The 24,915-nt window shown below is 49.8% G+C and overlaps 1 protein-coding gene and 1 long non-coding RNA gene across 9 annotated transcripts; both read left to right on the forward strand.

Annotated features, from left to right (window-relative positions):
* The first annotated feature begins 59 nt into the window (after window positions 1-59).
* LOC118498584 lies at window positions 60-3,499 on the forward strand. Of its 4 annotated transcripts, none has more exons than XR_004901074.1 (3): window positions 60-1,137; window positions 1,266-1,301; window positions 2,042-3,499. It is a non-coding gene; the product is annotated as an uncharacterized LOC118498584 (long non-coding RNA). The 4 variants fall into 4 exon arrangements; XR_004901072.1 differs by having other exon boundaries at window positions 1,266-1,297; window positions 2,042-3,498; XR_004901073.1 differs by having other exon boundaries at window positions 1,271-1,297; window positions 2,042-3,498.
* A 3,677-nt stretch (window positions 3,500-7,176) lies between these two features.
* On the forward strand, window positions 7,177-15,006 carry PNCK (pregnancy up-regulated nonubiquitous CaM kinase). 5 transcript variants are annotated; one of them, XM_036016557.1, is made up of 13 exons: window positions 7,177-7,208; window positions 7,342-7,430; window positions 11,896-11,965; window positions 12,175-12,306; window positions 12,547-12,621; window positions 12,706-12,844; window positions 12,999-13,122; window positions 13,309-13,384; window positions 13,481-13,593; window positions 13,687-13,765; window positions 13,863-13,950; window positions 14,125-14,269; window positions 14,625-15,006. In XM_036016557.1, the coding sequence occupies exons 3-12, from the start codon at window positions 11,898-11,900 to the stop codon at window positions 14,260-14,262; spliced, it is 1,032 nt and encodes a 343-aa protein (XP_035872450.1). In that variant the 5' UTR covers window positions 7,177-7,208; window positions 7,342-7,430; window positions 11,896-11,897; the 3' UTR covers window positions 14,263-14,269; window positions 14,625-15,006. The 5 variants fall into 5 exon arrangements, with proteins under 5 accessions (XP_035872450.1, XP_035872449.1, XP_028378807.1 ...); XM_036016556.1 differs by lacking the exon at window positions 7,177-7,208 and having other exon boundaries at window positions 7,289-7,430; XM_028523006.2 differs by lacking the exons at window positions 7,177-7,208; window positions 7,342-7,430 and adding an exon at window positions 9,100-11,121.
* Window positions 15,007-24,915: the final 9,909 nt, after the last annotated feature.

Here is a 24,915-nt window from a genome sequence, read left to right on the forward strand (position 1 = left end):
GGTGACGTCACTGTCGCCCCACCCCCCACGCCCGAGCTCCTCTCCTTCCCCCTCCTCCGTCCCTCCCTCCAGTTCTCCCCGTCACTCCGCCCACCTCCTCTCGCCCTCCTCCCGAGGAGGAGACACCGCTCCAGCGGGAAGCAGGATGGCTGCTACCTAGGGAACTCATCAGCACCTCCTCCCCAGAGGCTAAATCGCCCCTGACCCCAGGTTCACCTGGGCCTACCCCTGCCCAGATTGCCGATCCTAACCTGCCCTTCCCGGCTGTAGGAGAGCCGCCTCCCTGGCAGCCTTCCAGCCATCCTTAGCCCTTTTTTTTCTCGCCCTCCTTCCAGCCTGTCCCATCTGTGGCCCCTGTCTGACCCCCATCTGGGGCTGGGGCAGTGTTGAGCACTAGAAGGGGTTCACGGTGCCTGGTCTCCTGAAGCGCTGGGCTCAGCTGGCCACAAGGGAAAGGCTGGGGGGCGGGGGGTGGGCATGTCTACCTCTAAGCCTGCTGCAGGGTTTTGCCACAGGCACCATGCTGCCTTCTCCTGGAATTCACCCCTTCCCCAGGGGTGCAGCCCTAGAAGCTGGAGGTCAGGGTCCCATTGTTTGGGGTGACAGGTGTCTGTGAGTATTTTAAGGGGGCAGAGTGGAGCGTGCCTGGTTGAAGTACTAGGCTACATTTTGTCACCAAGGTAGGGGATGGTAGGGACCCCTGCTGCTCCCCAACCCTGTCAGAGCTGCTGGAACCTCAGGCAGGAATCCACTAAGGCCACCCCCTGGGGCCTAGTGGGTACACAGACCCTTACTCAAAGGCCTCAGCTGGGAGGTCCCAGCTCCCCATTCTTGGCACTCCTTTCCCCAGGGACCTCCAGGCCTCCTCAGCAAGAGCAAGGTTGTTCAGCTGCCTCTGCACTGGCAGCGGAGCAGCCTGTTTGGAATTTTCCAGGGCCAAGAGCAGCCATGGGGTGTGGAAGGAAGGGATCATTGTTATGGCCGGGTATATGAAGTGTGCCCCCTCCCCAAGTCCCAGGTTCCCTGATTGCCAAACTGCAGTCCCCAAATGGCTCATCCTGTTAAGCTAAACCCTCAGCCAACCTCTGGCTTTAAGAAGAAAAGCAGTTCTGGCTGGAGCCAGATTAAGCCTGCTAGGTGAGGGAGGGGCAACATCCCCACCCAGGCTGGCTGGAGGCGGGGTTGGATTGAGGGGGGCTTGGATACCCTTGAGCTGGCAGGGTCACACTGCTTGATCAAAAGACCCTAACATGAATCTTCTTCAGCATAGGACCGAAGCTCGTCTGGAGACAAAGAGGTTGGTAAAGAGTACATTATCCATAGATGGCCTGGAGAAACTGGCCCCCTGAGGGAGGGCTGCTTCGATGGAAACGCCAGGGCAGAGGCCAGACAGCACAGGGAGAAGCAGGGGGAAGTGAGGATGTGTCTGGGTGCAGGTGACTCAAAAATTGAAGATCATGCTTGTCCAAAAAGTGTGGTGGGGAGAGAGAGCAGTGGCTGGAGAAGGACATGGGCCAGCTGATGGCGCTTTGGGGAAGTGGCCACAGCTTCCAGGAGTTCTCCAGGTAAAAGAAGAGCAAGGTGGAGGGAACCTGAGAAGGGCTGAGGAAGCCAAGAATGGGGGGCCTCCTCCATTCTACTTGGGAGCGGAGGCAGGCTGCAAGGCTAGTGGCAGGAATGGGAGGGAGCTGCCACTCTGTGGGGTCAGAGGCCAGGAGGGAGGTGGCTTGGTGGCAGTGGCTGCTGACAATGTCTTGTGTGAGCTCTGGGACTCCTGTGGATGAGGCTCCCACTGCTTCAGGGGCTGCTGCCTTCAAAGGGTGTCTCCAGATTCTGGAGCAGGAGTCTCCTCATCTGAGGGTGGGGTGCACAGGCTGCCAGACCTTCCCTCCCTGCTGCTCCCTCAGTCTTCCTCAAGCAGGCAATGACACCATGCCCCTGGCTTTCTTGGACCCTGCAGGGGCCTCCTTGAGGCCCATGTACTGCATGGTTTTCCTAGCAGCACAGGTCTGACCAGTCCCTCCTCATCTACTCTTTCTAGGACTTTTCTTCACATTGGAAATCAAGTTCAATTCTTCTTCACGGCTACAAGATGGGGCACCAGCTGACCCTTGGGCTCCCCAGCACTGAAGAGCAGCCATCCCCCAAGCTGCCTTCCCTGCCCTTTGCCCTCGGCCCTTGCAAGAGCCCACTGCCTGGGGTGTCTCTTCTTTGTTGACTTCCCTCTGATCCTGTAAGACTCAGCTCAGCAGCCACCTGTTACAGAAGGAGGGAGAGGAAGGCGAGGGGGATCCTCTGACCCAAGCCTCCACTGGTGCCCAGCCAGGGCAGCTGGGCTTGTGTGGTACTCGAAGTTCAAGAACCCATCCTCTCAGGTTGGATGATTAGGCCAGAGTTTCCCGAAGTGGGAGCTGGGGGCCATAAACTGCCTTCTGGTGTGCTGACTGGCACAGCCTGTGGGAACAGCCAAGCTACAGTGTTCCCGGGGTAGTTCCCGTGGGGTGCTGGGCATCAGAGCAAAACAAAGGCAGAGGGATTTTCAGCCCTTGGGTCCTCAGGTGTTCTCAGAGCTTTGGGAAGGTGTATCTTGCCAACCCCCCACCCTAGCACCAGCTGCTGAGGAGGAGTGGGGTGGACGCCCCAGGACCCTAGCTAAGGGCTGGGAGGCTGTCCCTGCCAGACCGCACTAAGCCTCTGCCTGTCTTGCCAGGGCTTTATATTCATGGCTCTGTCTGTGAGGCTGGTTCTGGAGCACGTGCAGGAGCAGGTGAGATACTTGTAGGTACTTGCCCAACTGCAAAGGGAGAGCGTAACCCACTGTTCTTAAGTGTGGGATGTGTACTGAGTGAGAAGTTTCTCACTCTTGAGTGAGAAGCAAAGTGTTCTCCAGGCAGCAGCCATGGTGGCCAACCTTTCAGAGGCCAGTGGGGTGGAGGTGGAGTAGGAGCCCAGGAGGAGGATGAAGGGAGGAGGGGAGCACTGGAAAGAGGGCTCCCCTTGTCCAGGGAGGTCTGGAAATTAGACCCAGTGCCCGCAGCAACTGGGGCTACAGGTCCCACCGGGTGGACCACTGAGGAGACTGGGTGGGAGGGCGCCCTGCCCTGGGGCAGTGGGTTAACCCATTGCTCCAGGACAGCTAGAGGGCGGGCTGGTGGGGTGAGGGAGGCACTCCTCTGCTCAGGCTGCGAGTACAAGAAGCTGTGCAATTAGAATGTGCTGGGAACAGAGGGAAGGCTGGAGTCCACCTTGAAGGAGTTTGTGTTTTCAATAGCTGGGGAGACGAGGATGGCGCCAGGCCACCTACCGAGGCTGGGGTGTAAGAGGGAACGACCTGACCCCCACCCCTGCACAGCACTCCTTGTTCACCAGCTGTGCTTATCCACATAGACCCCGAAAAAGATTTGTAAATTTGTTTTTATGTTTTAAACACATTTTTAATTTCTGAATAGTTTTATTATTTTTTTCTTTTTAATCACATTTTATTGATTATACTATTACAGTTGTGCTGATTTTTCCTCCTTTGCCCCCCTCCACCCAGCACCCCCCATTCCCTAAGGCAGTCCTCTCACCATTGTTCATGTCCACGGGTCTTGTGTATGGGTTTTTTGGCTACTCCATTTCCTTACTGTGTTTTGTCCCCATGGCTATTCTGTAACTACTATTTGTATTTCTTAATCCCCTCACCTCTTTACCCATTCCCTCACCGCCACCCCCCATCTGGCCATCATCAAAATGCTCTCAATATCCATGATTCTGTCTCTGTTCTGCTTGTTTGCTTAGTTTGTTTTTTTGAGATTCAGTTGTTGATAGATATGTGTTTATTGCCATTTTATTATTCATAGTTTTGATCTCCTTTTTCTTAAATAAGTCCCTTTAACATTTCATATGATAATGGTTTGGGCCTTGGCTGGGGTGGCTCAGTGGAATGAGTACTGGCCTGTGAACTGAAAGGTCGCCAGTTCAATTCCCAGTCAGGGCATATGTCTGGGTGGTGGGCCAGGTTCCCGGTTGGGAGTGTGTGAGGGGCAACTGATCAATGTATCTCTCCCACATTGATGTTTGTCTCCCTGTCTTTCTCCTTCCATTCCCCTCTCTCTAAAAATAAATAAATAAAATTTAAAAAATATAATGGTTTGGTGATGATGAGCTCCTTTAGTTTCTTCTTGTCTGGGAAGCACTTTATCTGCCCTTCATTTCTAAATTATTTCTTACTGGGTAGAGCAATCTTGGCTGTAAGTCCCTGCTCTTCATGACTTTGATTATTTCTTGCCAATCCCTTCTTGCCTGTAAGGCTTCTTTGGAGAAATCAGCTGACAGTCTTATGGGAACTCCCCTGTAGGTAACTAACTTCTTTTCTCTTCCCACTTTTAAGACTCTCTCTTTATCTTAACCTTTGGCATTTTAATTATGATGAGTCTTGGAGTGGGCCTCTTTCCATCCATCTTGTTTGGGATTCTCTGTGTTTCCTGGACTTGCATGTCTATTTCCTTCACCAAGTTAGGGAAGTTTTCCTTCATTGTTTTTTCAAATAGATTTCCAATTTCTTGCTCTTTTTCTTCTCCTTCTGGGACTCCTATGATGCAAATGTTGGAACACTTGATGTTGTCCCAGAGGTTGCTTACACTGTCCTCACTTTTTGGCTTCTTTTCTCTTCTTGTTCTGATTGCTTGTTTTTTCCTTCCATATGTTCCAAATCATTGATTTGATTCTTGGCTTCATCCACTCTACTGTTGTTTCCCTGTAAATTGTTCTTTCTTTCCATTAGTGTACCTTCGTTTCTGACTGGATCTTATTTATGCTGTTGAGGTCCTCACTAAATTCCTTGAGCATCCTTATAACCAGTGTTTTGAACTCTGCATCTGATAGATTGCTTATCTTCATTTCATTTAGCTCTTTTTCTGTAGTTTTGATCTGTTCTTTCATTTGGGCCATGTTTCTCTGTCTCCTCATTTTGGCAGCCTCCCTGTGTTTGTTTCTATGTATTAAGTAGAGCTGCTCTGGCTCCCTATCTTGGTAGCATGGCCTGATGCGGTAGGTGTCCTGTAGCGCACAGCCTCTTCTGTCACCCAGGCTAGGTACTCGAGGTGCACCCATTGTGTGGGCTGAGTACACCCTCCTCTTGTAGTGGAGCCTTGATTGCTGTTGGCAGGTCAGTGGGAGGGACTTACCCAGGCCAATCAGCTGCAAGGATTGTCTGTGACCACTGACCACCAAACTCTGCCCTCCGTGGAGGATCAGCTGTGCAGGGGCAGGGTGGTGGTGCTCTGATGTGGTCTGTAGCTGTCCACTGGGTGCCCTGGCCCTGGGGTTTCCCAGGTGGTGCAGGCCAAGGTCAGCCCCCACCTGTGTTTCACCTGGGGCCACCCTGCCTGAGCTATAAAGCAGTCTGAGATGGCTGTTACTTGTGTTGGGCTTGGAGATTCCCAGGTGAAGCCAAGCTGTGAATCTAGGCTGGCTGCTGCTAATGCCAGGCCTGGGGCCATTTAGTAAGAGGCGTGGGGAATGGGGACTCACTGAGGCTAGTTGTTGCTTGTCTGAGAGGATTTAGGAAGTTGTGAAGCATGAGCCAAGACCAGTCATTCATATAGAAAAGCCACTGTTAACAGCTTGGTTGGGGCTGTCAGTTGGGAGGGAAGATCCTTAGGGGATTTCTGGGCCAGGCAGTGTTATTTAGCTAGGTTGATGGAGTCTCAGATATGGCACCCACCTGCCTGCTCTGTGGCTCTATTAGGGGAGGGTTCAGAAAAGGGACAATGGCCTCTGCCCACCTTTCTGCCTGGGAGAAAACTGTCCCCCAGCTCTTGCCAGACACTTCAGTTCCTCCCTGTATACCACTGCTACCTTTCAGTTTGCTTGTCTTTAAAGCTACTACCCTGATGCCAGAGCTCAGAGGGAGTGAGTCTGAGTAAGTCCATGTGTGGGATCTTTAACAGGAACTGCTTGGGACTCCAGAAGTTTCTTCTCACTCAGTCCCTGCTGATTTTTGCAGCTAGAAGTTATGGGGACTTATCTTTCTGGCACTGGAACCCTGGGCTGAGGGGCCTGGTATGAGTCTGGGATGCCTTGCTCTCAAGATAATCCTCCTAAATTTTTATCCATCATGAATTTTTATCCACCCCTCATGGATGTAAGACTAGTCTATTCCATGTGTCTGCCCTTCCTACCAGTCTGGATGGATGTGGTTTCTTTAATTCTGTAGTTGTCAAATATCCATTCAGCTTGATTTTTGATGGTTCTGTGTGATGGTCGTTCAATAGTTTAGTTGTAATTTTGATGTGGTTGTGCAAGAATACAAACTGTTTACCTGTGCTTCACTTTTGTACATTTGTAATACACTAGATTCTTAGATCATAGTCCACAGTTCTTGTTGGGATCCTCCAACTTCCTGAAGTGTTATTTTTAATTTTGCATATTCACTCTTTCTGCTGTACAGTTCTCTGGGTTTTGACATATGCAGAGAGTCACGTATCCACCATTACAACATCATACAGAGTAGTTTCATTGCCCTAATCACCCTTGGGCTTCCCTTAGTCAAACACTATTTCCCTCCTCAAAACCCTGGCAACCATCAATCTGTTACTGCACAACATTGATGTAACCTGGCAGCCAAGGAGAGTGGACAGGAATGCGCATGTGTGAACAGTGATGACTTCACTCTTCAGTGGGAGCAGTAGACGCCATTGAGTGAGCATGTGCACTGTGTGGTGTTGCATTCAAAATGATTGAGCAAGTCAGGCAGTGAATCTGCATCAGGTTTTGCATGAAGCTTGAACATTCCTCCATGGAAACTATTCGGATGATTCAGAAGGCTGCAGCTATGGGCAACTGGTGATTTGCAGATTCATTAGGACAATGTGCCTGTTCATACATCACATCTCATACACAGTTTTTTTGGCAAAACATCAAATCACCCGGGTGACTCAGTCCCCCTATAGCCCTGATTTGGCACCCCATGACTTCTGGCTTTTCTAAAACTGAAATTATCTTTGAAAGGGAATAGATTTCAGACCATCGATGAGATTCAGAAAAACAATGGGGCAGGTGATGGCAATATGGGAGAACTGTGTGAGGTCCCAAGGTGCCTACTTTGAAGGGGACTAAGCATCATTGTTCTGTGTATAATGTTTCCTGTATTTTGTATCTTCTTCAATAAATGCCTCTCTTTTTCATAGTACCTGGCTGGATACCTGCTGGACAGACCTCATACAGTATGTAACCTTTTTCAGACTGGCTTCTTTCATTTAGCAATATATATTTAATACTAATTCATGTCTTTTCATGGCTTCAAAGCTCTTTTCTCTTTATAATTGAATAATACATTATTGTCTGGATGTACCACAGTGTATTTATCCATTGACCTACAGAAGGACAGACATCTCAGTTGCTGCCACTTTTTGCTGATTATGAATAAAGCTGTGGTAAACGTCCAGGTGCAGGTTTTTGTGTGGATGTAAGTTTTCAAATCCTTTGGGTAAATACCAAGGAGCACAATGGTTAAATCATATATGTTTAGTTTTGTAAGAAAGCACCAAACTGTCTTCCAAAGTGACTATTCCCATTATTTTGCATTCCCACCAGCAATAAGTGAGGGTTCCACCCTGGCCTGGTTGCTTGGTTGGAGCATCATCCCATACACCAAAATGGTTGTGGCTTTGGTCCTGTCATGGCATGTATGGGAGGCAACTGATCAATGTTTCTCACATCCCTCTCTCTTTCTCTCTCAAATCAATGAACATATCATCAGGTGACGATTAAAAATAAAATAAAACAAAAGAAATGGGGGTTCTTGTTCTCCACGTCCTTGCTAGCATTTGATGTTATCAGTGTTGGGATTTTGGACATTCTCATAGGTATGTAGTGGTATCTTGTTTTTTTGTGTGTGTGTGATTTTTATTTATTTATTTTAGAGAGAAGGGAGGGAGGGAGAAAGAGGGAGAGAAACATCAATGTGCAAGAGGTATATCAATCAGTTGCCTTTCACCCACTGCCAACTAGGGACCTGGCCTGCAACCCAGGCATGTGCCCTGTATGAGAATCAAACCAGTGACCTTTCGATTCATAGGCCAACACTCAGTCCACTGAGCCACACCAGCTAGGGCTGTAGTGGTATCTTGTTTTAATTTGCTATTCCCTAATGACAAATGACATGGAGCATCTTTTCATATGCTTATTTGCCCTTGTATTTTTTCTTTGGTGACATGTCTGTTCACATCTTTTGCCCACTTTTTAAAGGTTATTTTATTCTTACATAAGAGAGTGAGGAAAGGAGAGAGACAAACATCGATGGGAGAGAAACACCAATCAACTGCCTCCTTCATGCACCCCAATGGGAATTAAACCCCCAACTTGGGCATGCATGCTGACCTGTAATCAAACCTTGACCCTTTGGTTAAGGGACAACGCTCCAACCAGTTGAGTCATGCCAGCCAGGCTGCCCATTTTTAATGGAGTTGCTCATTCTCTTCTTGTTGGCTTTTAAGAGCACCAGTCCTTTATCAGATATGTGTTTTGCAAAGATTTTCCCCCAGCCTGTGGCTTGTCTTCTCTTTCTCGCACCAGTGCTGTTCCCAGAGCAGGCATAGAAACTTTGGATACAGTCCAATTAATCGTTGTTTTCCTTCAAGAACCATGCTTTTCACATTGTATTTAAAAACTCATCCTCAAGCCAAGGTAAGACAAAATTTCTCCTGTGTTTTCTTTTAGAGGCTTGACATTTTACGTTTAGGTCTATGAGGCGCTTCGAGTTAATTTTTCAGTAAGAGGTCCCTGAAAGGATTTTCAAAAGTTCTTTATCTACCACCACCCAACACACATGCATTTTGAAGTTCACATTGACAATATTTCAACAGCTTTTTAAATAACTGTGAAGGGTATAATTCCTGGTGTGTTGTAAAGACTGAGTTGAGATAAAAATTGTGATATCACTTTTAAACAGAAAATATTTTATTTATTTTTAGAGAATGGGGAAGGGAGGGACAAAGACAGGGTGAGAAACATTGATCTGAGAGAGAAATGTCAATCAATTGCCTCTCACGTGCCTGACTGACCGAATCCACGACCCAGGCACGTGCCCCAACTGGGAATAGAACCATCGACGTTTCGCTTTGCAGGACGATGCCCAGCCAACTGAGCCACACCAGTCAGGGCATGATATCACTTTTTACACAAGGCCAATGACATCAAAATCACCTGGTGAACTGATACCTGTGTCCATCAAATTCTGCACACTGGCTCTTCTTTCTCAGGGTCCCATTGGAAGTGGGCCCTTTCATTCCTGCCTCCATTTTTCATTTGCTGCCTCTCAAAGAGGTCTCCATGTCCCATCTTTCTCCATGTCGGCAGTTTTTTGCTATTCCTCCACCGTACTTCTCCAAAACACAAATGTGTATTAGTTATATTTCTTGTTATAACCTGTGACCACGGGGCTCTGATCATGTTTCTTCTGGCATAATCACCAAATAAACAAGGAAGATTGGCTCCGGTCTGTGTCAAATAAGACTTACTGCCAGCACGACATGGGCTTACCGTCAGTCCCATTCCTCTCTTCTGTTTTAGGTGTAAGCTCAAGGAAACCCTGTGCACAGAGATGAGCAGTTGGGAGTGAGGCCCACGCTGCTGAGGGCTGGGGCCTCTGGAGCCCACTTGAGCGAACTAGGAGGGGCAATTGGGAAAGGGAGGGGGGAGGCCTCGGGGGGCTTCTCAAACTTACTGATTTTTGGACAGAGTACATGTAGGGGGTGAGATCTGGAAAGACAATTTTTAAAAACCTCTGCCTGCTCTGTGGACCCTCTTAAAGACTTTGTGTCATGCCAGGGGCCTGCAGACCCCTGTGAAGACGGATTCAGCAGGTCACTTGGGGACCCTGTGACTCCATGGAGCCCCTGCAGATCTGTCCTGTGTGCACATGCTCTTGTCAACAGCCAGGAAACCCACCCCTCCATCCCCGGTGAGGCCTGGACCCCTGGGAGGTGGCACCCAAATTGATGGGACTGAGTAAAAAGAATCTACTAATTGTTGGAAGGTTGAATTTGGTCACCCAGGGCTTATTTTCTGAGTACTACCCCAGATCAGCAGAGACACTTCTGAGGAGTACATATTCTGGTGAGGAAGACACAGAAAGTGATTTTGCAGTGATGGATGTTCTGAAGATAGGGCCAGGGGAGGGAGCAGGGGAGGGAGCAGGGGAGGTGTGTTTGAAGAGGTAACATTTGAATGGAAACCTGATGGAGTGAGGGAGCAAATCAAGCATATATCTGAGTGAACAGCATTCCAGGCAGAGAGGCAGAAAGTGCAAAGGCCCTGGAGCAGGTGCATGTTTGTATGTTTGAGAGCCATGTATGGTACACACCCCATGCATGGTGTGTTTGAAGGCCAGTTAGGAAGCCATTGTGGCTGGAGTTGGCTGGAGCTGCTTCAGCAAGGGGGCAAGTAGGTAGAGAGAGGCCAGAGTAGTGATGGGAAAGGGGGGCCAACCGTACAGAGTCTTTCAGCCACTGTGAAGACTCACGCTTTGACTTGGAGTAACATGAAAAGCCATGGGCGGGGGGAGGCTGGTTGTAGCCCAGGGATGATATGGTCTCAATAAAGGGAATGTTCAGGCTTCTGGGTAGGGAAGAGAGATTAAGGCTGGGTTCAGAGGGCAGAGAAAGTCCAGTGAGGAGGCCTTGGCTGTCATCCAACTCACTGCTGTTGGGGCTCAGGCCAGGGGGGCAGATGTGGCAGTGGCAGGACTGGGCTAGGGAAGGAGACTGTTTCAGATCAAACTACCTGGATGGAGCAGAGACCCAAAGAAGGCTCACAGCCATGTTAACATGTGGGCAAAGAGACTTTGGGACGGAGGACACCAGTGGTGCAAAGGCCCTGGGGCCGGTCCAACCTGGCCGCCAGGGGGCTGAAGCCAGTGGGAACCTGAATCAATAACCAAGGAGGGAAGTGGCAGCTTCTGCCCGCAGATTGCCTTACAAGGCGCCCTGCAGTGCAGTGGCCACGCTCAGCCACCACCAGCTCGGGCCCCGAGCATTCGGCAGGAACGCACGCGGAGGGGGCGGGGCCGACAGGGCGCCGGCTGTGGGTTCTGCGCGGCTGTCACTGCGTGAGTTGACGCTGCAGCTTCCAATTCAGGTCCGTACCGAGCACTCCTAGAGGTTCACCCGCCGTGGCAGGGGCGTTCAGGGTCCCCGGCTGTGGCCACTGTAGCCCCCCTGTGTCCATGCGCACACCTGTCACGCCCGGAGCGCCCCTGGCCAGCACGCGCGCTGCCCACGCAGCTCTGGATGCTGGAGGCACAAGCTGCGGAGTTTCTCCCGCCCGCGGTTCTGAGGGCCCAGTGTGCCTGGGCGGCCGCGTGGGTGGCCGCGGCAGTGGCAGGCGGCTGTGCACTGGGCTCGCCAGGTGCATCTCAGGCGGATTGGTGGCCTGTGCCTGTGGGCACTGGGCAATGAGTGGCAAGTCTAGGCCTGGGGGAAAGGGAGGGCCCTTTGGGCGCTGTGGATGGGGGTGGGCTCGGAGGGGCCAGAGTGGGGGTGCATGGAGCCTTCTGGAAGACGGCTGATTGCGCTGCAGGTTGTGTGGCAGCAGAGAGCAGGTGTCTGGGCGCTGACCGTTGGTCGCCATCAGGGTGGGGGTTTCCGGATCGCGGAGGTGTATCTGGGGAGGGGGTGGGAGAAGTGTATTTGGTGGCCTACCAGGGAAGCGTCCCACCTGAGAGTGCTGACCTAGGCGGTGGGGGAGGGGCGAGAGGTACCTGGGCTGGGGGAGGGTTCTGGGACCTTATGAGACATGTGTTCCTGAGTGGGGTTGCCTCTGAGGGAGGCTGAAGCACTGCTGAGACTGGGGTGGGGGATGGGGCTGCCCCTCACCCAGAGCACTTCCCTCCACCTCTCCTTTGCCCCCTAGACATGCTGCTGCTCAAGAAACAGACGGAGGACATTAGCAGTGTCTATGAGATCCGGGAGAAGCTGGGCTCGTGAGTGTGTGTCAGTGAATGTGATGTGTGTCAGTGAATGTGTAAGTGTGTGGGGGGATGGGTGGCATGGGATGGAGAGGGCCTCCTCTTCTGCTTCAGCTAGGGGGACCCTTCCCTCTCCCCACCTCTGCTCTCTCTCCCCTCCCTCTCCTCTCTTCCTCCTCTTCAACTTTCCCCCTCCCTTCCTGCCTCCGCTGTCTCTACGGCAGGGGTGCCTTCTCTGAGGTGGTGTTGGCCCAGGAACGGGGCTCCTCACACCTTGTTGCTCTCAAGTGCATCTCCAAGAAGGCCCTTCAAGGCAAGGAGGCCCTGGTGGAGAATGAGATTGCGGTGCTCCGCAGGTACGTGCCTGACGCCTGGCCAGGCTGCTATTGCTTACGGCTTGTGGGCAGTGTGTCCTGTATTGGAGTGCCCTGCTTCATCTGTGTCCCTTGGAAGGCCTGGAATGGGGTTCTGCCTTGCTGGACTGGGCAGGGGTGGCCTGCAGTAGGGAAGGGGGCAGAAGTGGAAGAAAGTGCTCTTAGGCCCTGAGGCCTAGAAGGGGCTGCATGGCCTACAAGGGCTTTTTCTTGCTGTTCCAGGGTCAGCCACCCCAACATCGTGGCTCTGGAGGATGTCCACGAGAGCCCCTCCCACCTCTACTTGGCCATGGAGCTGTGAGGAGGCCAGGGACAGGCTGGGGGCTGGGTGGTGAGTGGAGGCCAAGGGGCCTGGGTCAACTGAGCCCCCTCTCCTCACAGGGTGACAGGGGGTGAGCTGTTCGACCGCATCATGGAGCGTGGCTCCTACACAGAGAAGGATGCCAGCCACTTGGTGGGCCAGGTTCTTGGCGCTGTCTCCTACCTGCACAGCTTGGGCATCGTGCACCGTGACCTCAAGGTACCTGTCCTCTTACCCACCTCCCCAGGCCGGACCCAGCCTCCCTGTGCACCAAGGGTCTGGGAGATTTGAGGAGTCTCAGCCCCTTGTCCCAGCCCCCAGGGGCCATGCCAGGGCTGACTTGGCACTTCCTCTGGTCACCTGTGTGCCACAGCCTGAAAACCTCCTCTATGCCACACCATTCGAGGACTCTAAGATCATGGTCTCTGACTTCGGCCTCTCCAAAATCCAGGCTGGCAACATGCTGGGCACTGCCTGTGGAACTCCAGGATATGTGGGTAAGTGAGGGGGCGCCCTGAGGTTCCTTGGGGGCTAGAGGGCTGGGGGACCCTGCGGGAGCTGTGATGCCAGGGGCAGGGTAGGTGGTGGGCTGTTCCTGGGGTTGTGTAGGCTGAGCCGGGAAGCACTGAAGGCTGGTGTGCATGTGCGTGGTGTGTGTCTGTCTGTCTGTCTCTGGCCCCCAGCCCCAGAGCTCTTGGAGCAGAAACCCTATGGAAAGGCCGTAGATGTGTGGGCCCTGGGTGTCATCTCCTACATTCTGTGAGTGACCACTGCGAAAGGCTCTTCTTCTGCCTGCCTGCTCCCTGCTGGGTTGGGGAGGGTTGGACAGCTGGGTGATTCATCTGTGGGTGCCAGGCTGTGTGGGTACCCCCCCTTCTACGACGAGAGCGACCCCGAACTCTTCAGCCAGATCCTGAGGGCCAGCTACGAGTTTGACTCTCCCTTTTGGGATGACATCTCAGAATCAGGTGAACTTGAGGCTGACCCCAAGCTCAGGGAAGGGAGGGGGGAGTGATAAGTGGAGTGCGACAGGTTGGGCTGACCTGGCCTCCCTGCTCCAGCCAAAGACTTCATCCGGCACCTTCTGGAGCGAGACCCCCAGAAGAGGTTCACCTGCCAGCAGGCCTTACAGCATCTTTGGTGAGTGGAACCCCTACCAAGCTGTCTCAGCATCAGAGTGAAGGACCACACCCTCAGAGACCTTCCACTGCCCCACTGACCCTTGGCCTCCCCCTAGGATCTCTGGGGATGCTGCCTTTGACAAGGATATCCTGGGCTCAGTCAGTGAACAGATCCAGAAGAATTTTGCCCGAACCCAATGGAAGGTCAGTATTGGATGGGGCCCGTGGACATTTTTTTGGCTGGAGGCCACCTGCCTTCCCTGTCTGTCCCATCTCTCAGCCTCAGGGGGATGGCTTGGGCTGCCAGTGACCTCTGTGGTCCTTGAAGTCTTGGGGCCAGGGCAAGGGCATGGCCTGATATCCCCCCTCTCCCTGCAGCGAGCATTCAATGCCACCTCTTTCCTGCGCCACATCCGAAAGCTGGGGCACAGCCCAGAGGGTGAGGAGGCCTCAGAGCAGAAGATGGCCCGCCACAGCCACCCAGGCCTCCGGGCTGGCCAGTCCCCCAACTGGTGATGCCCAGGTGTGTGGGGGTGGGCCCTGCACTCCCTGGGTGGTGGTTCCTTGGTGAACTTAGAGGGTGTTGAGCCCCATGTGGCCAAGAGTTAAGCGGAGTGGACCCCAGAGAGCAGAGGGCTAAAGGTGGAGAGCACAGTTGGAAGGCAGGATCCAGGGTTCTGGGAGGAGTGGATGAGAGAGGGGCCGGCAGGGGCTGACGACTACAAGACCGTGAAGATCTGAGAGGGCCCAGTGCGAAGACCAAGTGGGCACTGCTGCTGAGAGCCTTGACTGGGAGCACGGGCACAGGATAGGCCAAGGGTGCCTCCGGACCATTCCCCTTCCCTGTGAGCTTCTCTCTCTCCCTCCACCCCTGGCAGATGCCGAGGCTGAGTGCACTGACCCCCAGATTCTCTTCCCACGGACTCGTTCACTCCTCTTCCCCATCCCCTGTACCCCGGGGCTGGCCTCTGCTGGAGAGTTTGAGATGTCAGTGTGGCACATGGCACTGGGGTGAGAGTGGGGCACCCCCCAGGCTCTGCCCTCACCTAGGGGCTGGTGGAGCATGTCCACAGGGCTCCCCTCCCCTGTCACTGCCACAACCCCTGTGAAACCTGGAGAGGCTCCAGGGAAAGTCCTTCCTGCACGCTGTTCTGCGCTTCGCTGACTGTGGGTGGTCCTGCTTGTGTCGTGGCCCTCCAGCTCCCCTTCCACTTTTCCCCAAATCAATAAAGACAGACAGAGCAATGGGCCAGTGGTGAGCTGGAGGAAGGGGTAAGGGACAGGGTTGTGGGGTGACTGTGGGGTCCACTATGGGAAAGGAACCAAGGAGGCAGGGCCACTGCCTGTGGGACCACACTGCTGATCTAGCCCACCACCACTCAAACTTCTTCCTTGGATCACAGCAGACAAACTCCTGCTTGTCCAAGAACTTCCTGTCCTCGCCCCGCATCCAAAGTACCAGCAAGAGGCAGCCAAATGGTCAGCTCTGCTACCCTAGAGGTGGACCTGCTTGTAGCCCTGGCTCCCTGCTGGGCTGTTAGTGGAGGGGGGTGGTGGGAGGCCCAAAGGAGGTCCAAGTCTCCGGGACCCCAGGGATGGGCTGCAGTGTCCCTGCTGTTCAGGGCCAGGCCGGGAAGAGCTCACAGGTGAGCGGAGGCCTGCAGCCTGGAGAGCAACCAGAGTCCCAGCTTGCCTTCTCCAAACTCTCTCCACTCCCCACTCCCCTTACCTGGGCTGAGGCCAGATACAGCATTTTCCCACAGTGTCAGAGCCCTTTGGCCAGGAGAGGGCACCACTGGCTTCAAATCCTGTGCTGTGCTGCGGCTTAGAACCCATGGGCTCCAGTCCTGGAGGAACAGGCTGGGTTGGTTGTGACTTCTTGTGTGAAGAGTGGTGGCTGGTCCTCTGGTCTGCATGGCCCCTGCCTCTCGCACCCAAATTCTCACACCCAAGCCTCTGCTGGCCCTATTAAGCCTTTCTCCTGTGCCCATCAGTGGAAGACCCCCTAGGACCACTTGTCAGCCTCAGCCACAGCAGAGGAAGCAGCCTTCAGAGTTTTGGGCGAGCTGGCCATTCCTTCCTCCCCACTGTAGCCCCTGCCTCTGCTGCCCTCTGCCAGCCCCCATCATGGAGCATGATGGAGAAGAAACTTCTTGTCGACCTTTGGGACCTGAACCAGGCAGTGAGGCAAAGCTCAGCTGGCCTGGGTCTCCAGGGTGGGGACTGGATCAGGGTTTGGGGTTGGAAACAGGGGGCGTGCTTTCCACTGAGGAGGGCAGCCTTTGCACAGTGTGCCTCTGCTGAGCTGGGGATGGGCATAGCCCAGGGTGGGCATGCCCGCCCGCTGGGTCCCAGGCTCACCAGACCCTCTGGGGTCCTCTGCTCCCAGCATCTTCCCACCACCTCCCTGCTCCACATTGCCCCGTGCACACCTCCCCACAGGTCCCTGAGCCTGGGGGAGTCTGGAGGTGGGTGGGCAGCTTTGTTGTCTGTCCCCATGGCCAATTCTGGGTCATCCTTCACTCCAGGCTTTGGGGTAACGCAATCCAGGGGACCTCAGGCAGCTAGCACCATGGCCAGATCTCAACAACTTGGCCTTCTCACCTACAACGACCTGTTTTGCCTCTCCTTATCTCCCTACTTGGGACCTTGTCAGCTCTCCTGCTACCTCAGACATCTTCACCAGTGTCCCTTTGCTGGCTCCCCCCCCCCGCCCCCTTTCCAGTTGTTCCCATTAGACCCTGCGACACCGACTCATTCTTGTTTTGTCTGTCAAATATTGTTCAGGCCTCTGCTCTGTGCCAGGTGCCAAGCCTACCAGACAAGGTGCCTGCCCTCATGGAGGAGGCCCTATGGTGCAGGGGTGGGCTTACCCGGATGATAGGAATGATCTGTGTGGGGAAAGCAGCATGCTGGTTGCTCAGGAGCAGCAATGTCCAAGCCAGCCTTCCAGAAGGAATCACAGTCATTCATAGAGGGCCAGCTCTTCCAGCCCAGGCCGGCTGCCAGATCACTGCTTGCAGAGTTGGGGCAGCAGCTCCCACTGCCCCAACACAGGTTGCAGTTTGGCCTCCGGCCAGAAGGCGGCACCATGGTCACACTCATCAGCCATCCTTGTTCCTTCAGCACCTGGGGCAGCATCTACTGTCCCCCAAGATCCTGCCCCAGGAAAATCCTCACTTGGGAGAGAGGCCCTGCCCTGCCCAGCTGGGTGAGGCAGAGAGTAGGACCTTTCCTTCATCCCTCCAAGCCCTTCCTATCTGAGGGGCCAGTTTGTAAGAAGAAAGGTTTGGGCCAGCTAGGTTGTCGGTTGAGGGCTGGGAGAGAGAAAGGACTGGTTCATCCAAAGGCAAGAGATGGGGGGGGAGGTGTGTGATAGGGAGCTGGAGGGGTACCATGAGAGCATTTCACACTCAGGGAACGACAGGTTCTCAGCGCTGAGGCTGGAGGGATCAGAGCCTGGCAGGGCCAGAGTCAGGCTTTAGTCTGAGCAATGGTGAGCCGCTGGAGTGCTCTTATCCAGTCTGTGGTAAGTGCTGAGCTGTGGTAGAAAACTCAGTACTATGAGTCAGGAGCAGGGTCCAGTAGGCAGGCCTTGGGTGTCGGGGACCAGACCAGAATTGAGAGGGAAGCCTTGTGGGTGTCCCGAGAGGAAGCTCTCTCCCTCATTCTGGACCACACAGGGTTGGTCACACACTCCGTCTCTGAGCAGACCTGTGGGTGGTAGGGGATCTATGAAAGCTCAGCCCGGGGCCACAGTGGGGTGGAGAATGAAGGAGAGGGGTGTGGGGTGGCCTGTGCATTTCTGGGTGGATTGTGCCACTGTTCAGCAAGAGGGGTTCACCTGGGTGGGTTTGTGGAGAGACAATGGGATTGGTTTTGGACATGGCAAGCAGGAGGTGCCTGAAGGGGAAGTAGAGCAAAAGAGACTTGTTTCTCACCGTTCTCTCTGCAAATCTGCAATTGGCTTTGCCACTGATCCCAAGCATCAGCTCAGTGGGAGCTCTTATTGAGGGCTCACTGTGTGCCAGACTCTGTTCTGGAGAGCTTTGCCAGTAGTCTCTCAGATCTCAACTGAGAAGTAGCCGTTCTTGTTATCATTGGCCCCACTTTACAGCTGGGGAAGCTGAGGCGTGGTGAGGCCAAGTAACCGAGCCGAGGCCACATAGCCTTGTGCTCTGTCATGCTGCCTGCCTCCGTGCGTGTGAGGGCTGTGTAGGGACTTGAGAAAATGATCAGGGAGTTCTTCAGCCTTCTCCCTGGGAGTGAACTCAGTGTGAGGGATGAAAGAGAGAACACTAGGCTGGAGGAACTGCCCTGGATTTGAGTTTGAGCCTTGCAGGTGGTTTTGTCACCTTCAAAGTCTTCTGTGCCTCAGTTTCATTTATTTAAATTCCCTGTGAAATGAGAACCGGGGAGGTCATTCCACAGTAGTAGAGGCGGGGCGTGGCATCTGGGCCCTAGAAAGAACCCCTCTGGAGTTCAGTGTGAGGGATGGCTGGAAGTGGGGCAGGGTTGGTGGCAAGTGTACGTGTGTGCGGGTCATGTAAAGGGCAAGGCAGGACATATAGAGAGGCTGTGCCAGGGTGGCTGAAGTGGGACTGGAAAGATGGAGATGGACCACAAGGGTATAAGAGAGTCGAGGATGCCGCCCACCCCCATTGCCCCAGAACTCAGGAGAGAAACAGGCTTGTTTAGGACATGAAGGGGCCAAGCCAGGCCCCTCTCGACTCTAAGCCAAGTTCCTTCCTGCTAGCCAGTCAGTGGGCATGTGGCAGCCATGTCCTCTGCCCAGCCCAAGCTTTGTGCAGGCACTGCTCTCTCCATTCCTGGCTTCTGAGATAGAATGTTTGGAAAATAACAAACCATCCAGTTTGGTTGACTGAGGCCTGCTGTGAGGAGTCACTAGAGATCAGCCTGGAAGTGAACTTTCTCAAGAGGGCACAGGATCAGATGTTCACGTTAAGAGTTTTTCTGTATTTCCTAGCCCTATTTGTCCTCTCTTGATAAATATAAAAACCTCATCTCCAGGCCCTCTCCCTAGGTCCCATGGACAGTTCAGTGGCTCCCCTCATGCCAGAGGAGGCCTCATTGCTCCTCTCAGTTTATCCTTACAGTTCTTTCAACGATTGCTTTTGTATTGTTTTAAAGACTTTAAAAATTTATGGAGTTTTTGAAGAGAAGAAGGGATCCCTGGCTGGTGTGGCTCAGGGGCTTGAGCACTGGCCTGCGAACCAAAGGGTCGCCAGTTAGTTTCCCAGTCAGAGCACATGCCTGGGCTGTGGGCCAGGTCCCCAGTAGAGGGCGCTCGAGATACAACCACACATTGATGTTTCCCTCTCTTTCTCCATCCTTTGCCCTCTGTCTAGTAAATAAACAAAACCTTTTAAAAAAGAGAGGAAGGGAGAGAGAGAGAGGGAGGGGGAGAGAGGGAGATATTGATTTGTTGTTTCCCTTATTTATGCATTCATTGGTTGACTCTTGTATGTGCTGTCACCAGGGGATCGAACCTGCAATCCTGGTGTATCAGATGATGCTCTAACCCACTGAGCTACCGGGCCAGAGCATTTTATGTATTTTCAAGTGACATTGCTAAGTGAAGATGAGCTTAGAATTGATATACTTGATCAAAATGTGGTGACAAACTGTACCTGAACAACAATTAAAATTTTAAAAAAATTAAAAAAATAACAAAGGAAAAAACCCAAAAAACCCAAATGTGGTGACATGCATTAGCACTGGTAATGTCTTTGCCTTATTGTGTTACTTTGTTTAACAGTAACAGGGCAACTATAACTTTCTTTTGGTTGATACTTGCCAGCTATATCTTGTTCCATACTTTTCCTTTCAAACTTGAAACTTTGTTTTAATCGAGATACAATTCACATACCATAAAATTCCCCCTTTAAAGTCTACAACTTATTGTTCTTTAGTATATTTACAAAGTTTTGCAACCATCACCTCAGTCTAATCACAGAATATTTTCATCACCCCAAAAGAAGCCCCTGTACCCATTTAGTGGTCACTCCACAATATCCCCACCACACCTCACCCCCAGCCTCTGACAATCACTGATCTACTTTCTGTCTCTGTGGGTTTGCCTATTTTGATATTACACATAAATGGAATCATACAAGATGTGGCCTTTTCTGTCTGGTTTCTTATGCTTTGCATAATGTTTTCATCCATGTTGTCAGTACTTCATTCCTTTTTATAGATGAATAATGTCCCATTGTACAGATAGACCCCACTTTGTTTATCCAGGCCTCCACTGACGGACATTTGCTTGTTTCCACCTTTTGGCTACTGTGAATCATTCTGCTGCGATCATTTCTGTGCAAGTTTTGTGTGGACATATATGTTCAGTTGTGTTACTTGGTGGAATCCACCAGTGAAGACTTCTGGTCTTGGGTTTTCTTTATGGGAAGAGTTTCGGTTCATAACTTAATTTGCTTGTTATAAGTCTATTCAAACTTTCTATTTTAATGTCAATTTTGGTCATTAGTGTCTTTCTAGGAATTTGTCCATTTCATCTGAATTATCTAGTTCCTTGGCATAAAATTCTTTAAAACTTTGTCTTATAATCCCTTTAATTTCTTTAGGTCGATAGTAATGTCCCCTCTTTCATTCTTAATCTCGATAATCTTTTTTCTTGATCATTCTAGGTAAATCAATGAACCAACTTTTGTTTGAACTGATGTTCTCTATTGTTTTCCTGTTTTCTATTTCATTCGTATCTGTACTAATCTGGCCTCTGCTGGCTTTGTATTTAGTTTGCTTTTCTTTTTCTAGTTTATTAAGGTGGATCATTAGGTTGTTGATTTGGGACCTTTCCTTTTTTGCTGGTATAGACTTTTAAAGCTGTAAATTTCCTTCTAAGAACTGCTTTAGCCGTATCCCATAATTTTGACATGTTGTGTTTTCATTTCATTCTATTCAAAGTATCCTACAATTTCTTTTGTAATTTTTTCCTTTGACCTCTGTGCTGTTTAGGAGATTGATGCTCAATTTCCAAACATTTTTGAATTTCCTAGATTTTTTTTCATTTTCTTTTTTTAAGATTTTACTTATTTTTTAGAGAGGGGAAGGGAGGGAGAAAGACAGGGAGAGAAACATCAGTGTGTGGTTGCCTCCCGAGTGCCCCCCTATTGGGGACCTGGCCCGCAACCCAGGCCTATGCCCTAGACTGGGAAAGGAATCAGTGACCCTTTGGTTCACAGGCTGGCAATCAATCCACTGACCCACACCAGCCAAAGCTCCTAGATTTTTTCTTTTTAAAAAATTTCTAATTTAATTTTGCAGTGGTCAGAGAACAGATTTTGTATTATTTCGGTCTCTTTTGATGTATTAAGACTTGTTTTATGACATAGGCTATGTCGTGTCCTGGAGAATGTCCCATGTGTCTGTGAAAAGAGTGAGTATATTGCATTTGTTGAATGGAGTGTTTTATAGATTCCAGCCATGCAAATTTGTTGTTATTGTTGTTGAAGTTTTCTATATCCTTGCTGCTTTTCTTTCTACTTTTATCAGTTATTGAAAGTGGATATTAAAATCTCTGACTATCATAGCTGAATTGTTTCTTTTTCCTTCAGTAAGGTCAGTTTCTGCTTTGGGGTTGTACTGTCAGATGTGTACATGTTTGTAATTGTTATGTCTTCCTAATGAACTGACCTTTCCCTCATGATGAAACATTTCTTTTTTCTCTAATAATAGCTTTTGTCTTGAAGTCTATTTTATCTGATATTAATGTAGCCACTCCAGCTCTCGTATGGTTACTGTTTGCATGATATGTCTTTTTCTGTCCTTCTACTTTCAGTCTATTTGTGTCTTTGAATCAAAGATTTGTCCCTTGTAAGCAATATATAGTTACTTGAATCTTGCTTTTTTGAATCTCTGATTTTTGGTGGGGGTCTTTAGATCATCCACATTTAATGGAATGATTGATATGGTTGGATTTATGTTTGCCATTTTGCTATTCGTCTTCTATATATTTTTTGTCTTTTTTGTTCCTCTTTTTGTCCTTGACTGCTTTCTCTTTGTTAAATATTTTCTCTGTTGACTTTAAAAATATATATTTAATTGCAGTTGCATGACTATGTGTCTTATTCACAATCTACTTCATATTGATACTGACTCAATTTTGGTAAAATGTAGAAACTTGGCTCCAAGACTGCTTCATTCCTTCCCTCCTCTTTTGTGCCATTAATACCATGTACATTACATCTATGTAAGTTATAAATCCCCAAATACAGTATTATACCTAATGCTTTATACAATTGTATGTCTTCAACAAATTAAGAAATGAGGAAAATGTATTAGAAGAGACTTTTATATTAACCCACATATTCATTATTTTTGATGCTCTTTATTTCTTCCTGTGAATTCAAGTTATTAATTGTTGTTAGCTTGAAGTACTTATTTTAATATTTCTTGTAAAGAAGTCTACTAGCAATGAATTCTCTCAGTCATATATCTGGGAATGTGTTTTTAACCTTCAGTGTTTAAATTTTTTTATTGTTCAATTACAGTTGTCCCCATTTCCCCCCCATTACTCTCCCATGTCCTGCCCACACCCCTCCCACATTCAATCCTCCCCCACCCTGTTGTCCTTGTCCATGAGTCCTTGTCTATTAGTGTTCCTTGACTTGACCCTTCTCCTTCTTTTCCCCGTAATCCCCTTCCCCCCTCGTTATTATCAGTTTGTTCTTTATTTCCATGTCTCTGGTTCTATTTTGCTTTCTTGTTTGTTTTATTGATTAGGTTCCACTTATGGGTGAGATCATATGGTATTTGTTTTTCACTGCCTGGCTTATTTCACTTAGCATAATGCTCTCCAGCTCCACCCATGCTGTTGCAAAGGGCGGGAGCTCCTTTCTTTCTGCTGCGTAGTATTCCATTGTGTAAATGTACCACAGTATTTTGATCCACTCATTTACTGATGGGCAGTTAGGCTGTTTCCAGCACTTGGCTATTGTAAGTAACGCTGCTATGAACATTGGGGTGCGTGGGTTCTTTTGGATTGGTGTTTCAGGATCCTTACGGTATAATCCCAGCAGTGGAATTGCTGGGTCAAAAGGCAGTTTCATTTTTAGTTTTCTGAGGAAATTCCATACTGTTTTCCACAGTGCCTGCACCAGTCTGAATTCCCACCAGCAGTGCATTAGGGTTCCCTTTTCTCCACTACCTCTCCAACACTTGTTTGCTGTAACCTTTAATTTTTCAAGGATAGGTTTACATACAGAATTTTTGATAATGTTCTTTTCCTTTCAGCTCTTTAATTACATCATCCTACTGTCTTTTGGCCTCCATTGTTTCTGATGAAAAGTTAACTTAGTTTTACTGTGGTTCCCTCTGCATGGGCTTATTGCTTTCAAAATTATCTATCTTTGGCTTTCAACAGTATCACTATGAAGCATCTACAGCTAGCTCTTTTGTGTTTATCTCGCTTGGGGTTCATTGAACTTCTTGGATCTCATTAATGTTTCTCATAAAAGTTTGGACATTTCCATCATTATTTCTTGAAATATTTATTCTATCCCCTCCTCTCTCTTCTCTTCTTCAAAGCCTCCCATTACACATGTTTTAGTATGCATGTTGCTATACCACAGGTCTCTGAAGCTCAATCATTTTTCTCTCTGTTCTTCAGATTGGATGATCTGTTTTCAAGTTTCCTAATTTTTTTAAACATCTTGAACCTCCTCTTAAATACGTCTAGAGAAGTTTTCATGTCAGTTATCATATTCTTCAACTCCATGATTTGCATTTAGTTACTTTTTTGTAATTTCTAGATTCTTATTGAAAATCTGTACTTGTTAGCTCATAGTTTTCATACCTTCCTTTAACTCTTTAAATGTGTTTTTCTTTAGTACACTGGACATACTTATAATAACTACTTTGAAGTCTTCACCTGCTAGTTCAACATCTGGGAACACGTAGACATAGTTTCTATTGACTGGTTGTTTCCCTGAATATGGGTCACACTTTGCTGTTTCTTTGCATGTTATGTAATTTTTTGTTAAAATTGAACATTTTAGATAATGTTTTCTAGTGACTCTGGATTCTGATATTCCTCTTCCCCCTAGGAGTTATTATTTTTGCTGTGCATGTGTTTTGTAACTTGTTTGTTTCTTTGTTGTGTAATTTTTCTGGATGGAATCTCTGAAATCCATCCTCCTGCAGTATGCAGTTACTAGTGTCTATGCTTAGTTTTAAAAAATTATAATTTGAACTGTTAAGCCTGGTGTCCTAGGGGCTGCCCCTGTATCTGCCTAACTCAGTGGCCAGCCAGTTACTGGACAGAAACTGTGCTCAAACATAGTAGTGCTCTGCTGGTGGATCTGTGTGTGGGCAGGGGAGTTCTTTCAATGGTTAAGCTATTTTAAGGTCTTCTGTGGGTTTTCTTTTTGCTGGGCCCTTTTGAATCTCCTATATACATGTGCGCAGCCCCGAGGTAGTCCAGGAGAGTGTGAATAGCCTGGGACCTCTCCATTTTCTGGTTAGCCAGGAATATGCTGCCCCAACCACACTCACCACCTCAATCCAGTAGAGCTAAACTGTTGGTCCTTCCCTGCTGATCAGCCTCTGAGAAGTCACTCCTACTGATGATGCCCCTGGGTGTGGGTATTGCCCAACACTTCAAATTGAGTTAAGTCCTGTTCAAACCTAGGCAGGAAAACTGCTGGTCTTCACGGGCTGCCTTGCCTGGGCAGAACCTCCATGCCAATCGGGCTGGGAGGCATGGGCCCTGGCTGGTGTAGCTCAGTGGACTGAGCATGCACCTGCAAACCAAGGGATTGCTGGTTTGATTCTCAGTCAAGGCACATGCCTGGGTTGCAGCCCAGGTCCCCAGTAGGGGGTGCACAAGAGACAACTGCACATTGATGTTTGTCTCCCTCTCTTTCTCCCTCCCTTCCCCTCTTTCTAAAAATAAATAAATAAATAAATAAAATCTTTAAAAAAAAAAAAAAGAAAGCTGGGAGGAATGGGAGTTGCCTAGGCCAGAATGACTCAAATTCCCAAAGTTCAGTTTCTCAGTTTATTATATACCTTTGGTTGATTTGCAGGTCATAAAGGTTGTTTTTGTCAATACTTACTTGACCATAGCTGGAAGTCCTGCCTTTTCAATCTGTTTTTTTTTTTTTTTTTGTCCTATCATTTAGACGTATCTCT

Source organism: Phyllostomus discolor, chromosome X, assembly GCF_004126475.2.
Source record: "Phyllostomus discolor isolate MPI-MPIP mPhyDis1 chromosome X, mPhyDis1.pri.v3, whole genome shotgun sequence".
Taxonomy (NCBI): Eukaryota; Metazoa; Chordata; class Mammalia; order Chiroptera; family Phyllostomidae; genus Phyllostomus; species Phyllostomus discolor.